The sequence below is a fragment of the Labeo rohita genome, chromosome 10, assembly GCF_022985175.1.
Source record: "Labeo rohita strain BAU-BD-2019 chromosome 10, IGBB_LRoh.1.0, whole genome shotgun sequence".
NCBI classification, from domain to species: domain Eukaryota; kingdom Metazoa; phylum Chordata; class Actinopteri; order Cypriniformes; family Cyprinidae; genus Labeo; species Labeo rohita.
The window spans coordinates 18,295,967-18,312,394 of NC_066878.1; the positions used below are offsets into that span (position 1 = coordinate 18,295,967).

Here is a 16,428-nt window from a genome sequence, read left to right on the forward strand (position 1 = left end):
GCTGCTGAAGATGCAGTGCATTACGTTTGTTTGTGAAGGGAATGCACCTCCTGATCTACATAAATGTGTCTGTGTTCACACAAATCATTCATGATCCAGCTTCACTTACAGCAGAAGTGAATATAAGGGTTTTTTTCCCTAATAACGTGCTAGTTAGCAAGTTTTGTGGTTAAAGGTGTTAAATGCGGCTAAAGTAAACAGGCTCGTCACTCCACAGAGAGAGGATGGGGCGGGGCGGGCAGAGCTCATTTGCATTTAAAGGAACAATCTCTCAGAATGGGATGATTTTTGCAGAGCTGATTTTGACAAGGAAAAAAGGGTGTTGTTTTACACAACCATTGAGAATTTTTAACCAAAGTATATTATAGATTTTTCATTAAGACCCTAAAGAATCATATCGACTTCGATGACCCCTTTAAAGTATAAATACAAAAAATGATCCTCACTACTTGAAGACTTCATTTTGTTTTCCTTTTTTTTTTTTTTTGCAACAGATTAATTAATACGCATCGCACTTAGCGTGGATTTTTAGAATGATGAATACAAAAATCGTATCCAAAAATTTTCGCAAGTTTAAAAATAAATACAACCTAATGTTGTGTCAGTCACGTTTACACACTGCCTCTACTAACTTTCATCCAACATATGAAAAAATGTGTACAAAATTTTGCACCTTTGTGTAAGAACCATTAGTGTAAAATATTACGTATTTTCAACCAAAATAAGCTAAAATTGTGCTGAAAATTCAGCATTGCATCACAGGGATAATTTGTATTATAAAATTATCATATTCGAAAATTTGTCTGAAGTTTTTGCATGTTTAAAAATAAATACAACCTCATGTTTACGTCACATGTTGCCTCTGAAACTTTTGTCCGACATAAAAAGAATGGGAACGGGCTTAATTTTCTTAATATTTCATATCTAAAAATACGTATGAAAATTTCGGACCTTTGTGCAAGAAACTTTAGTGTAAAATATTAAGTATTTTCAACCGACATAAGCTGAAATGATGCTGAAAATTCAGCATTGCCTCACAGGAATAAATTACATTATAAAATATATTAAAATAGAAAACAGGTCATTTAAATTGGAATAATATTCCTTAATGTTACTGCATTTTTTGATTAAATAAATGCTCAATAAAGAATAAACATAATCTTACCAACCCCAAACTTTTTAACAGTAATGTACATTTAAATGTGTTAGGTGACGGCTAAGCTCACGTAAATGTAAAAAATAGGAGATTAAAAGAAAACGTTTAACTTCATAGAAATGCAATGTACATTTTTCAAAATTCTAAAACAGATGATATGTAATGCAGTGGCCAAAGCTAAATGTGAGCTTCCTAAATGAAACAATTCCTTAGACTGAATCCAAGAATCACAGCTCTTTAACAAAGCAATGAGCTAAACAACCATTTCTTTTTGTTGCGTAGTTCTCTTTTTTTATTGTCTTTAAATTGATTGTTGAATGCAGTGAATTTATTATAAAAACAATGCTTTGATGGCTGAAAAGGTATGAATATGAAATCTTAACTTTTAAGTGAAAGAACTGCTGCTTTTCAGTGTCTACATGCTGCAGCTCTCTTACTCTGTAAATGCCATTGATTTCATTTGTTTCAAAATTTTATGCATCTTAACCATTTATGAAACTATGCTGTGTTTGCATTATCGCTGTAATTAACATTTGCATGCACTTTAACTAGGAGCAAATCACGTCACGAAAGATTAATTGCAGTAAGTGATGTTGATGAATTGTAGGAGACGGTAGAATCAGCTGTTTAGTAGCTGTTCTCTGGTGTACCTGTGTTTGATCGAACCCGTGACCTCTAATGCCAACAAAATGTATGCAGAACATCCTGCTTTAAAAGTTGAGTAAAATTAAAACCTATAAGAAATGTAATTACTTGAAATAAAATAAACTTTCATATATTAAAAAAATACATATAAGAAAACGAGCTGCCACTGTCATTGAGATACTACTGTAGTTTTTGTTAAGATTTTAAATTAGATTTTTTTATATTTTTGTTTTAAAGTTTACATTTGTACTAATTTTATGTGTTTTAGTTTTTTTTTAGTTTTAGTTGTTTTTAACATTTTCTTTTTTCTGAAATAAAATAAGCTAAAGTTTTTATTTTATTTTATATCAGGTAACATTTATTTATATATTATTTTATTTATTTTATATATGATAACAATATTTGTTTTTAGTTAACTGTGATGTTGGAATGCCAGTATGGAAGCCAAGATGCAAGTCTTATGTTTCGCAATTGACATTTTTCTTAGAATTGCGAGTTTTATATTCACAATTGGGACTTTTTAAAAAAAATGTGAGTCTTTATATTTTGCAATTTACTTTTTTCTCTTAATTGCGAGTTTTGTATTTCGCAATTGTGACTTTTTTTCTCAGAATTGCAAGTTTTGTATTTCACAGTTGTGACTTTTTTCTTAGAATTGCGGGTTTTATTTTTTTGCAATTTACTTTTTTCTCAGAATTACGAGTTTTATATTTTGCAGTTGTGACATTTTTCTTAGAATTGCGAGTTTTATATTCTGCAGGGTTTTTTTTCATCTTAGAATTGCTTTTTTTTTCAGTGTACTTTTTTCGATGAGTTTTGTATTTCACAATTTACTTAGCGCAATTTTGACTTTTCGCAATTGACTTGCAGTTGAGTGTATATCACACAATTGTGACTTTTTTTCTCAGAATTTCAGAATTGCAAGTTTATATCTCTGAGAAAAGTCAGAATTGTGAGAAATATTTGCAATTTTAGATTCTGTGGCAGAAACGGCCATCAATAATGATGACTGTCAGTGATACTAAAATAACACTGTTATGTAGTTAGTTGCATTTGATTCTTTTTCATTTAGCATTATATCACGTCCCACCAGTTAAGAAGCGCCACCTTGAATGCTAACGCAGGAAATGAGGATTGGGTGGTTATTAGATCTATTTGTGAAGTGGGGGATGTTACATGAGAGACTGACGGGGGCTGATGAAAGCCTGAAGGATTGTGGGTAAGCGGGAGCGAGAGGGCTTCATGTCTGATTAGAAGAGGTTGTCGGGTGACTGTCACCGAGCTCAAATTGATTTCCACATACGAGGATGATGTCAAACACGCTGACGCTCACAGACACAGGTTAATACGGCACGTCCCAGTCTGATGGCGTGTTCCCGGTGGGTCGGGTGTGACGTATGTCTTTGGATACACACACGTGAACCTCATTCTGTGAACTCTGTAGATGTTACTTCTCTAGACATTTGTTTTGCCATCAAGGCAAGCAGAGGTGAGTTTGATTGATTAAAGTTTAATCCGCCGCTGAATGCTTCGCTCTAACCTTGCACGTCTGTCTCACACACGCACTTTACTTTTGGAGACAAATTGAAGAAGTCAGCCAAGGTGATCTTCAGGAGTTGTTAACATAGCAGAGCATGTGTGTTTGCGTCAAACTCTGCTTCATCAGTGGTACTGGTGTATTTATTGCATCTACAAGTTCACAAAGTTATGTATTGTTTCTTACTACATCGAATCAAGCTAACGTGTGTTTTTTTTCTCTGTCCAGAGGTCCATTCGGTCATTCGGGAATGATGACCGTCACGTCATGGCCAAGCACTCCACCATCTACCCTTCCTCTGAGGACCTGGAGGCGGTGCAGAGCCTCGTCTCCACCGTGGAGTGCGCTCTGAAACACGTGTCTGATTGGATGGACCAAACTCAAGCCAGCCAATCAAATCAATCGAATTCATCCAGCACACAGGAAGACACACCTGAGACAGAGGCCAGCGCGGACGAATCACCAGAAGGCAGCACAAAGTGAGTGCATCCGGGCAAAATAAACATCATTTATTGATTTATTGGCTCTACATATTGCATGTCGTTATTTCAAATCACACTCATGTTTTCTGTTGTCTGTCTCAGTGAGGACAGCAGCAGTAGTAGCAGTCCCAGTGAAGGACGGGTGTTGTGTGGCGTGATGAGGATCGGTCTGGTGGCCAAAGGCCTCCTGATTAAAGATGACATGGATCTGGAGCTGGTGCTCATGTGCCGAGAGAAACCCACCAAGACTCTGCTGTGCACCGTCTGTGACAACCTCCCGCTGCAGATCGAGGTGACAGCACACAATCACAAACCACACGATCTACCAAAATACACACTGACCACACAGCCTCCTCTACTGCAGGAGTTTTGATCTTTCATGGCTAAATATAAACCCAAAAGACATTTTCTTTTTACTGTTTGCATTTCGTCTGTTGAAGGACTGCACTGCGGTACACTGCAGCTAGTTTTCCCTGAAGAACAAGAGGCGCTTGCTAGCAATTGACCAGTTTGTGTCTGGATTTAATGTGTTGCTTGCTAAGAGTGAAGCATATTTTATATTAATGCACTTGTTAAAATATGCTTGTGAAACCGATTCGTATTAATGTTACCAAACGAGTCTTGCAATACTGTTGCGTTTTTTCCTAAAACAAGCTCAACGGCTTTTGAATTTCCGTTATTTGCAATACATAAATACAAATGACTACTACTACAAAAAGCAGTTTTGTTAATTAAAATTAAATTAGCATTTTAGATTAAGAACTTAATGAAAACTAACTGAAATAAAAAATAAACATTTATAAAATATGTATGTTTGTTGAAATACTAAAATTACTAAAACTGGAACAATCTAAATATTATATAAAGTTATGAAAATTATATATATTATAAATTATAAGTTATCTTATATTTATACATTTAGAATGTTATTATAAATATAAAATTATAAAATTTTAAATATGATATAAAAACAGAAACGATATAAAATGCACATTAGATTACTAAAAATGTAAATAATAAAAACAATTATATAACAAATCAATAATAAATAGTATAATAGATGTTAATAAATAAATTAAATAAATTAAATAACATTTATTTTAACTTGTGTATCAGTTTATGCAAATAAAATTTTTGGCTGTTTTAGTAATTAATTTAGTTTGTGGGACAAGAATGGGACATCTCTATGGGACAAGACAGGGGGTTTAAAAGCAGAAACCAAAAATGTAAAACTTGTATCTTTCCACATGAATTCTGGCATAAAAAAATCATTTTAGTTATAAATCTGTAATATTTTTATTGGTTCATGCAGGTGAACTTTTAAAACTTTTGAAAGGAATTTCCTCCATATAAGCAGTAGTTATGTAAATTTCTGGTTTCCCACCACTTTTTGTATGAAAAATGTTTATTTATTTACCTATTTTTACCTATTTTAAATGATCATAAGAGTATTCTGATGTAACTTTTACAAGGTCAGTCAGTGAGTCTCAGTGTTTAACATGCATCGTTTTGTGACTTGTATTTTATGTATTTTATTGTATTTTGTGATGCTGCTTTTTTGAATGTACAGTTGAAATCATAAGTTTACATACACTTTGCAGAATCTGCAAAATGTGAATTATTTTGCCAAAATAAGAGGGATCATACAAAATGCATGATACTTTTTTTTTAGAACTGACCTGAATAAGATGATAAATACATAAAAGACATTTACATATAGTCCACAAGAGAAAATAATAGTTGAATTTATAAAAATGACCCTGTACTTAATACTGTGTTGTTGCCTGAATGATCCACAGCTGTGTTTTTTTTTTTTTTTTTTTTTTTTTTGTTTAGTGATAGTTGTTCATGAGTCCCTTGTTTGTCCTGAACAGTTAAACTGCCTGCTGTTCTTCAGAAAAATCCTTCAGGTCCCACAAATTCTTTGGTTTTCCGTCATTTTTGTGTATTTGAACCCTTTCCAGCAATGACTATGATTTTGAGATCCATCTTTTCACACTGAGAACCACCGAGGGACTCATATGCAACTATTACAGAAGTACACAAAAAACACAGTTGTGGATCATTCAGGTGACAACACAGTATTAAGAATCAACTGTACGCAAACTTTTGAACAGGGGCAGTTTTATGCAATTTTATGCTTTTTGTATGATCCCTCTTATTTTGGTAAAATAATTAACATTTTGCCGATTCTGATGTCAACTTTTGACCTCAACTGTATTTTACACTGCTATAGTTATGAACTATTTGAGAAAAATTAAACTTTTCAGAATTCAATACCGAAAAACTGCAACATCCAAAACAGACCTGCTCTATTTATATTCATCATGTGTAATTAATATAAACCTGCCAGCAACCAGCTTCCCTAATTAGACACTCAGGACAGGCCGAGGGAACGGGGTGATCGGTGGTGACCCAGTCTGAGCCTCCCACCCACATGCACACACACCAGACCCCAGACACAAATCCCATTAAAGCAGACTGTACTGCCAGCAGGTCAAGTCTCCATATAATGGATCTGTTCTTAATGGAATGGCAGTCGAATGCTTTCCCTTTCTCTACTTGCTTCCGCTTCTCTCTTTCTATCAGTCAGAGCCATTGCATCAGCGATTGAGTGATAGATGTGTACATTTCCTGTCTTGGCTCTGTGCTCAACCATGTGAACATATGAAGGAAATGTGTGGTATATAGCACTCTGTCCACACACACACACACATGGGTCAGTGCAGTGGGAGATGTAATTGATCTCTGGTTTACATGAAAAGAGCAGGCGGATTGAGAATGTGCGGCTGGAATTAATTGAATGGATTACAGAGCCGTCCCCCACATCAAACCGGATTACATTAAACATTAAAGCAAGCATCTGCGCTGTCTAGGTCCCACCTCATAATCTGGTTTGTAAATGCATTGTGACCAGCTGTGGCCATGTGAATGCAATGACTTAACCTTTACATTCTTGTCCAGTTTGCTTTGAAGTAAATGCGTTCTTCATTTTAAACTCTGGAAACCCCACTGTATGATATTTGATGTGTACATTTCTAAGACCTTTAAATGATCAACATTCATTTAGCCTGTTGTTCACTATCTACTACACGTCTTCTGTCATCTGACTGGGCTGCACGATAAATCGCATGTGATTATATTGGATTGTATACATGAATTAATTAAATGCATACATACATATCTGACTGTTATTACATATGGCTTTACTGGGTTAATGCATTTATTTATTTATGCTTATTTATTTTAATTAAAAAAAAGCCATAATTTAATTTTAAATGATTATTCCTTCCTTTTTCTGGTTGCTAGAATTAAGCAGGATGATGTTGCTACTTAAATGAATTCTTTATTTTAATTTGATTTTAATTTCACGTTCTAATTTCAGACTGGAAGCCCGTTTCCGCTGAGTTTATATCTCACAATTGTGACTTTGTTTCCTAGAATTGCATGTTGTAAACTCAAAGTTGTGCGTTATAAAATAAGAATTGCCTGACATAAACTTGCAATTGCGAGAAATAAAGTACAAATTCTGTGAAATAATGTCAGAATTGCGGGTTTAAAACTCTGAGTTGTTACTTTTTTCTCAGAATTGTGAGCTTATATCTTGTAGTTGACTTCTTTTTTTCTTAGAATTGCGAATTTATATCTGTACTCAATGTAATTCACAATTGCTGTATAATATCTGCGACCATATCAGTCATTTTTCCCCTCAGAATTGGACTTCAACTCAGTTGCGAGAATAAAGTCTGAACTACAAGTTTATAACCCAATATTCTGACTTTATTTCATGCTATTCTGACTTTACAAATCAAAATTGTCACTTTATGTCTTGCAATTGTCATTTTCTTGAAGTTAATTGTGACTTCAAGTTTATATCTCACAATTCTTACTTTATAACTCACAATTGCTGTATTATATGCAATTCTGAGACCATATCAGTCATGTGAGTTATAAAGTCAGAATTATGAATTTATATCCCATAATTCATATTCCCATAATTTCTCGCTATTCTGACTTTATAACTCAAACTTGTAAGTTTATATCTCACAATTGCAAGAAAAATTGTGAGATAAAAAGTAAAAATGGTAAAAATTACCATTTTTTTTTTTTTTTTTTATTCAGTGGCAGAAACGGTCCTCCATACAGAAAAGAATGCTTTTGCAGCTTTGTGTCAATAGGCAGTCAAGGTTTAAAGAGGGAATTCTGGGTTTTATAATGTTACTACATTGGGGCTGTCATGTTTTCACAATTTCACCACATGATTATAATGGCCAAAATAATTTACAATAATATTACTAGGATATCTATAGAAGCTTTGCAAACAAGTCTGTTGTCAACCACTGATAAGATGCAACATCGCCACCTACTACATATGCTAGAGTGAACCATTAATAGCGCTTGATTATATTTTCATATGCAGGGCTCAACGCTAAGGATTTTTTTCTACTGGCCTAGTCGGGCAAGTGGTTCAAATTTTTACTTTCCCAGCCAAAATTTCCACTGGTCCTACCACAAAAAGCAAAAAAAAAAATTGCTGTTATGATTGTTGTTGACCCATGTTATCTTTTATTTTTATAAATAAGCTTATATGACATAAAAATTTTACATACCGATTACATTGTACAGTTCACGATTCCAATTTGATATCACAGCAAAACCTACTAGCCTAACAAATGTAAAATTCAAACATTACTTGTTTGTTCAAAAATTATTTTATTACAAATGAAAAGATGCTTTAGGGAAAAACAGCAGATGGACTGAATGAACGCAACTTTATGGAATAATAATACAGTTTCCCTGGTTACCGCTGTAAACAAAGCAGCGCTGCGCTTATGAGCGCAACTTTAAATGCATTATACAGAGGCAAATGAAAAGAAAATGTTGTGTAAACATTTCTTAAAACAGTCAGTTCCCCTCAGAGATACATTCATATAAACCCCATTTCAATATTTTGATAATATTCCAATATTTTGCGCATTGTGAACTGTGATCTTGCTCTGCCTGCCACAGTGTTTTTTCCTCTTTGCGTTCGTCTTCAGCGTCTCTGGCCTCTGTTAACGGATGTTTAAAGAGTTTATAATATTTCCACACGCATGACATTTTGAAAAATGATTGCTTGCAGTTTGTGTACAAGCTCGGAACAGAGATCGGTTGAAATATGTCTGGTCGATCGGTGCATCTGTACTCTACTGTATAAATATATATTAATCATTGTTAAAGCTAAAAAGTTACTCGTCAAGACAGGTATTTTGACATACTTTTGTAGGCTATCTGTCCGTCAGAGACGCGTCTCTGTGATCGCTTGAAATTTTAAAAGAACAAGGCTTTAAAACGTGTACAAATTATTAAAATTTCATGACGACGCGGCAGTGGCCCAATCGGGCCAGTGACAGATTCGTCAACTGTCCCGAGCGTCTTTCACGCTGGCTCCGGGCCATCGGGCACTCCTTATTGTCGAGCCCTGATGTGTTCTTTTAACATATTAATGTTTCATTTTCTCAAATACTATGGTTATCGTCGATACCAGTTATATACCCTAGAAACCCTAGTCTACATAGTATACCAAATAATATATTGTGGTAGTGGGTCACGAGTAATAGGCCGCTTCAGTCCTGGGGGGCACACATGCTTTACATATATTTGGCGCCACCTATTGTTTCAGGTGTATAACTGACATGTAAAAATCTAGACCAACCCTGTTCCTGGAGATCTACCTTCCTGCAGAGTTTAGTTCCAACCCTGATCAAACACACCCATCTGTAATTACCAAGTGCTCCTTCAGATCCTAGTTAGTTGGTTCAGGTGTGTTTGATCAGGGTTGGAGCTAAACTCTGCAGGAAGGTCATTCTCTAGGACTAAGGTTGAGCCCTGGTCTAGACCCTGACTATAAGACGATCCCATTTTCTTTTTCAGATGTAGCCTATTTCCATGAAAAAACAGTCTTATATTCAATACAGTATGGTAAATGGGTCACAGCTATACACTAGTACAGCCAAGGACAAGATGATTCATTCTGTGTCCTCATTGTATGTTTTTTGACCTCTGACCCCTACAGAAGTTGACAGAGGAGAAGTATGAGGTACAGAGCTCTATCCCCGAGGCCGCCATCTTGGTCCGCACTATGGCCGAACCCAAACTCACGCTGAAGGTGACGCTCACCTCCCCGCAGATACGAGATGACGGCGAGACGGAGGAGCAAGGTTTGTGCCTGCATGTGACCAACGTTTTCCTTTCATTTGCGGAACATCAGGTGAGGGAGGGGATGGATGAATGTGTTTGTGTGTGAGTGTGTGTTAGTAATGCTCCATTAGAGGAAAGAGCTTTCATCTCTTCCTTACTTTGCATCCAGAACACTCTCTCAAGACCACACACACGGTTGGACTCATCTCACAGTCAAAACACACACGCGCAGAGCTGATTCAGCAGCATGTCGAGTGGTCTTCATGCTGTCAGACTCTTGACCCGCAGGGCCACTTACGGGAGGTGCTGTAAAAAGAGCGGGAGGAGCGTAAGAAAGATAAAAGACACAGAATTTCTTTTAAAGACAACCGTTTGGTTGTGTAATGGGACGTTATGGAGCGAAACCAAACAATGTAGGGTGGGATGTTCATCCATATTACATGCTTAATGCAGTAAGAGCAGCCCAGTGTATTTTGGGTACAAATGGGTACAAAGCTGTTTTCATGCCTTTCATCTGTCAGTTAAAAGGATAGTTTACTGATAAATGAAAAACCTGTCTTTATTTACTCAACTTGACATGAGGGTGAATAAATGATGACAGAATGTTAATTTTAAATCACACTGCTTCTTTCTCACTCTTTTTTTTCTCTCCTAACATTAATATTAAGGGGAGACACTGCGGCAAAAAAAAAATGCACCTGTCAAGTTTGAGATTTTGGGATTTTTGGGTTTTCATAAAGTGTTTTTTCAGACTGATGGAAAAAAAAAAAAAAACATCCAAAAGATACTGTTAAGTGTTTATTTATAACAATTTATCTATTTGTGTCAATAGTTTTTAATTACAATACACATTTTTAAAGGCTGTTTTCTCAAAATGAGTTTTTTCTCCTAAACTTAGCCATAAATCTCAACTTCAGTACCACTTACGCACACCAAACTTTACATTTTAATTCCTGTCTGTGTCCTAGAGGTTTTTACAGAGGGATTTGTTCATATATAATATGCTTGATTATATACATTTTATTCCCCTCAAAATTGTGAAAATATATTGTTTTATGAAATATGGAGTGAGCCAAAATTCCCTCTGTGAAAACATTTGACTCTAATGTGTAAAAAAAAAATTAAGAATTTTATAACTGGCTTCATCCAGTGTTTAGATTTTTGTACTAGAATGTTATGCAAATTAGTGCATATTTTATTAAATAATACCTAATTTGCATATTTAAACCTAACACTTTAGAAAACTTGTATTATAAAAACCGTTTGCAATTATCAATCAATCAACCTGGGTAAGTAAAGCGGTAACTCTTAGTTCATTTTTTTACCCTATTTACCAGCAGTGTCTCGCCTTGAAGTGTTAAGTCAAGTCAGATTCAGTTTCCCGTTGGTTATTATTGATGCAGAGGCTCTTGATCTCCAAACACATAAGTGAAGTCAAGATTCTACAGTGTTATTGTAGTTTCTGGTGCCGTGACCCATGGCTGAAGTGGTTGTATCTTTAAAGGCCTGCGTATAGACTCTAACAATTAGAGATGCAGTGATGCGAAACATGCAGTTTCTTTCCCTCGCTGTCTCCCTCACACACGTACACACTCTCATGCAAATTCTGTTGCTCTATGCAAATATGCAAATGTGTTGCCAATGAATTGAAAGGGTGCAGCCCTGCTGAACATGCTTGAGCGCTCATCCGTTACAGTGACAGTAGCAAACCTCAATACTTAGAGGACGATATTTTCCTAGATGTGTTATTAACAGGGCCTTCATGGAACTCCATAAAAAGTACCACAGATTTCTGCAGTATTTAACTGTTTTGAACACTTTGCCATATTTAATTCATTCTGCAGATTTTAACCTAAAATCAGATTCCAGATTTTGTCTGGGCTTAAAGGAGAAGTCCACTTCCGAAACAAAGATTTACAGATAATGTACTCACCCCCTTGTCATCCAAGATGTTCATGTCTTTCTTTCTTCAGCCGTAAAGAAATTGTTATATAGTGGACTTCTGTGCCCCGAGTTTGAACTTCCAAAATACAGTTTAAATGCGGCTTCAAATGATCTCAAATGCAGTTGTAAACAATCCCAGCCGAGGAAGAAGGGTCTTATCTAGTGTAACAATTGGTTATTTTCATAAAAAATAATACAATTTATATACTTTTTAAATGTCAAACGCTCGTCTTGTCTTACTCTGCCTGAACTGTTTTTGTTCCGGTTCATGACAGTTAGTGTATGTCGAAAAACTCCCATCTCACGTTCTCCCTCAACTTCAAAATCATCCTATATCGCTGTTTTACCTTTTTTGTTAAGGGTGTTTGATTTTGTATCTTGCGTGTTTATTTTGCAAAGACTGGGTCAGTACTTCTGCAGTGATGTAGGATGATTTTGAAATGATTTTTGGGAGAAAATATGATTAAGTTTAGTTTTGATTGAGATTAGTTTTTCGACATACCCTGTCTTGAACCAGAATACACAGAGTTCAGGGAGAGCAAGACAAGATGAGATTTGATATTTAAGTATTTAAATAGTATATTTTTTTAATGAAAATAACAGATCGTTTCACTAGATAAGACCCTTCTTCCTTGGCTGGGATCGTTTGAAGCATTTAAACTGCATTTTGGAAGTTCAAAATCGGGGGAATCATGTCAGTCCATTATATGGAGAAAAATCCTGAAATGTTTTTCTCAAAAAACATAATTTCATAATTTCTTTACGACTGAAGAAAGAAAGACATGTACATCTTGGATGACAAGGGGGTGTGTACATTATATGTGAATCTTTGTTTTGGAAGTGGGCTTATGACTTAAAAAAACTAAAAAACTATAATGGCCAATATTTGGCCATTTTGAACTTCATTGGCTCACCTATGATGTTAATGATAATGATACGTTTTTTAAGCATTTTAATGTATTTCAAGTAAATACTTGTAAATATAAAGTAAATATCTCTATTTAATATGGAAGCTCGTTTCCGCCCCTTAAGAAAACTTTTTAAAAAGGTAATTGCCTTTTTTTTTTTTTTTTTTTTTATCTCACAATTCTGATCTTTTTTTCTCAGAATTGTGAGATATAAACTCGCAGTTGCAAGTTATAAAGTAAGAATTGTGAAATATAAACTCAAAATTCTAAATTTATATCTCAAATTCTGACTTTTTTTCTCAAACTCAAAATTCTTAGTTTTTTCTTAGAATTGCAAGATACAAATTCTGAGGTAAAAAGGCACAATTGTGAAATGTAATCTCGCAATTCTGAGGAAAAAAAAAAAGTCAAAATTGTGAGTTTATATCCCACAATTCTGACTTTATAATTCACAGTGGCGAGTTTGTCTCACAATTCTGAGAAAAAAGTTGTAATAAGATGCAATCTCGCAATTGTGAAAAACTCAGAATTGTGAAATAAAAAGTCGCATTTACCTTTTTGATGATTTTTATTCAGTGGTGGAAATGGACTTCCATAATTTATTGATATCAGCATTGGGAAAAGAATGATTTCAGATGACTTCTAGTTATTTTTATGATTTTTTCATATATTTTAATTAATTAATTAAGTTATTTATTTATTTATTTTTTGAAGCATCAACTTGATTTTTATGTCTTATATTACTTGAACATCTATATTACTGCCTTTAAACTTAAGGTTTGAAATGTATCATGATAATTATCTATATCGACTGATATGAAAAATCGTGATACTAGTTTGAAGAATGTGAATAACCAAACAGTTCATAGTCTCCATTGACTTCCATAGTATTTTTCCATACTATTGAAGTCAATAGGGACCCAGCATCTGAGTAAATGATGACAGTATTTTTATTTTTGGGTGCACTTGAAGGCCAATATGCCTTAATCTCATTCTCTTTGACACATACACACTCATTTTCCTATGGGTTTGCTCACACCGCCATCCTCTTTGACGTAGATTGTTAGAAGCAGGGGGAGGAAAATGAAAGAATGTATCGGGGTTGAGGAATCAATACCTGTGGCAGCACACACCTCATCCATCTAGCAGATGTGTCAGATGTGGACACTGCCCCTGGAGTGAGGGATGACAGATGACAGGAGGGAGGGAGAGACGGAGCGATGGGTTGTAGATCACGACAGGAGCACCTCGTATTTTCCTCACCGGGTCAAGGGCCCTGTCCCGTTGAGAAACGGCTCAATCTCAGGACTGGCCGTACTCATCAGCTCGCGCACAGACACACACGTGCATAAATGACACTGACACACACACAGACACAACAATGTAATATTAGAACATGGCTGGATTGTATTTCACCACATAAAATCAAAAGAGAAATGAGAAACCATGTTCTTTTTTTTTTTTTTAGTATCATCAATATTTTACATTGTGACGCTGTTTTATGATGTTTAAGCACATTTTACCCCCAAGTTTTTCTTACCGTAATGCATAAAAATTATATTCTTATTACAGTGCATTATTTTTAAGTAAACATTAATGCCTGAATTAGTTTATTTAAATAAAGAAGCATTGTATTACACTTTACAATAAGGTTCCATTAGTCCATGTTAATGTATTAACAAACATGAACAAACAATGAACAATACACTTATTACAGTATTTATTAATCTTTTTTTATTGTTAGTTAATGAAAACACAGTTGTTCATCGTTTGTTCATGTTAATTCACAGTGCATTAACTAATGTTAACAAGAGCTTGTGTGTTTTTTTATTATTTTTAATGCATTAATAAATGCATTAAGATTAATAAATGCTGTGGAAGTATTGTTCATTTTTAGTTCATTAACTAAAGTAGTTTACTAATGTTAACGAATCGACCTTATTGTAAATTGTTACCATTTTTTAAAACTTTTTTTTTTTTTGAATACAGTAACAGGAATCACACTTGAGGTCATGAATTTTATTTTATTTTATTTTATTTATTTTTTTAAATTGCAAAAGTTTAATAGCCCTAAAATAGGCTTTATTTTTATCATGCAACTGAAATATTTTTTTATTTAGTTTAATTTAATTTAATGTAAAAAATTATTTTATTTCATTTATACGTGCAAATACTGAATAGTCCTAAAATAGGCTTCATTTTCATCATGCAATTGAATTAAATATTTTTATTTTATTTTATTTTATTTTAAATATTTTATACAGTAGGTTCCAACTGTCTGTATTGCAAATCAGGCATTTGTTAATTTTTCAGTTAATTCTTTCTTTCTTTCTTTCTTTCTTTCTTTCTTTCTTTCTTTCTTTTTCTTTCCTTTCTTTTATTATTTAAATAAAGAAGCTTTGTTTTTTTTGTTTTTTTTGAAACAGTGACAGTGTTACAGTTCAAAACCCGAATAGCCTTAAAAATAGGCTTAATTTTCTTTGTCCTGTTTTATTTTATTTTATTTTATTTTATTTTATTTTAAGTATTTTATACAGTAGGTTCCAACTGTCTGTATTGCAAATCAGGCATTTGTAAATTTTTTAGTTCTTTCTTTCTTTCTTTTTTTTTCTTTCTTTTTTTATTTAAATAAAGAAGCTTTGTATTTTTTTTTTTTTTTTTTTTTTGAAACAGTGACATTGTTACAGTTCAAAACCAGAATAGCCCTAAAATTAGGCTTAATTTTCTTTCTGTTTTGTTTTATTTTATTTTATTTTATTTTAACAAAATATTTTCAAAAACATAAAGATGCAATTAACTTAACTCTCAGACTCTGGGATGCAGACATGTTTTCCCCCTGTGTTTGTGTGCTGTAGATTTGTATGATTCGATTAGGAATGAACTAAAGCATTTGTCTCATTTTGAGTGTAAGTTTGTGGGGTAATAAATGATGGATTGATGTTGGTTTTTGCGGTATGTGTGTGTGTCATTGATTGGAGGGTGGGCTAAACCTTTCTATCACTCTGACAGATCTTCCTCTTTAACCATCCTCAGCTGGGCTGCTCTGATTAAAATCCAGAGAGGAATTATGAAAGAGTAATGCTTCAGTTATCGTCATATAATCTCTAAATAACCCCTCATGATTAATACCCCGTACACCTGCATGCCTCGTCCTGGATTTACACTGCGGCAGCCTTTTTTTCCTTTCTTTTATCCATTTGTTTATCTGCAGAGGAACACGGTGTGATGGTCTCACTGGTACAGTACATACAGGCTCACCTACAGAGCCAATGAAGGAAAAAAAAACAAAAACACACAAGTTAAAGAATGAACCTTGTGTATTGTTTGGGTGGGAGAGATGAAGAAAAATGTTCTGACAGCTCAGATTGTGAGTGTGTGTCGTGTGCGAGCGATCTCTTCTCTTGTTGTGACTGGTCTATAACAAAACCCACTGCATGTCTTCATTATTCCAGTGTCAATCCAAGCACAAACTGGCACTGATTCGCAGAAGTTGTTAGCGTGTGTCGCTGCTTTTGACGTTAGCGCCTAACCAGACACGCCGCAGGAAATTAGAAAAATGTCTTTGTTCTTACTGAA

At 34.4% G+C, this 16,428-nt stretch overlaps 1 protein-coding gene across 5 annotated transcripts in view; it reads left to right on the forward strand.

Annotated features, from left to right (window-relative positions):
* strbp (spermatid perinuclear RNA binding protein) overlaps positions 1 to 16,428 on the forward strand; it is a 124,190-nt gene that overhangs the window by 68,807 nt on the left and 38,955 nt on the right. For all 5 annotated transcript variants that reach the window (XM_051120988.1, XM_051120989.1, XM_051120987.1 and 2 more), the window contains exons 4-6: positions 3,567 to 3,817; positions 3,923 to 4,112; positions 9,876 to 10,020. In XM_051120988.1, coding sequence (XP_050976945.1) covers positions 3,567 to 3,817; positions 3,923 to 4,112; positions 9,876 to 10,020 — 586 coding nt within the window. The remainder of the gene's footprint in view (positions 1 to 3,566; positions 3,818 to 3,922; positions 4,113 to 9,875; positions 10,021 to 16,428) is intronic.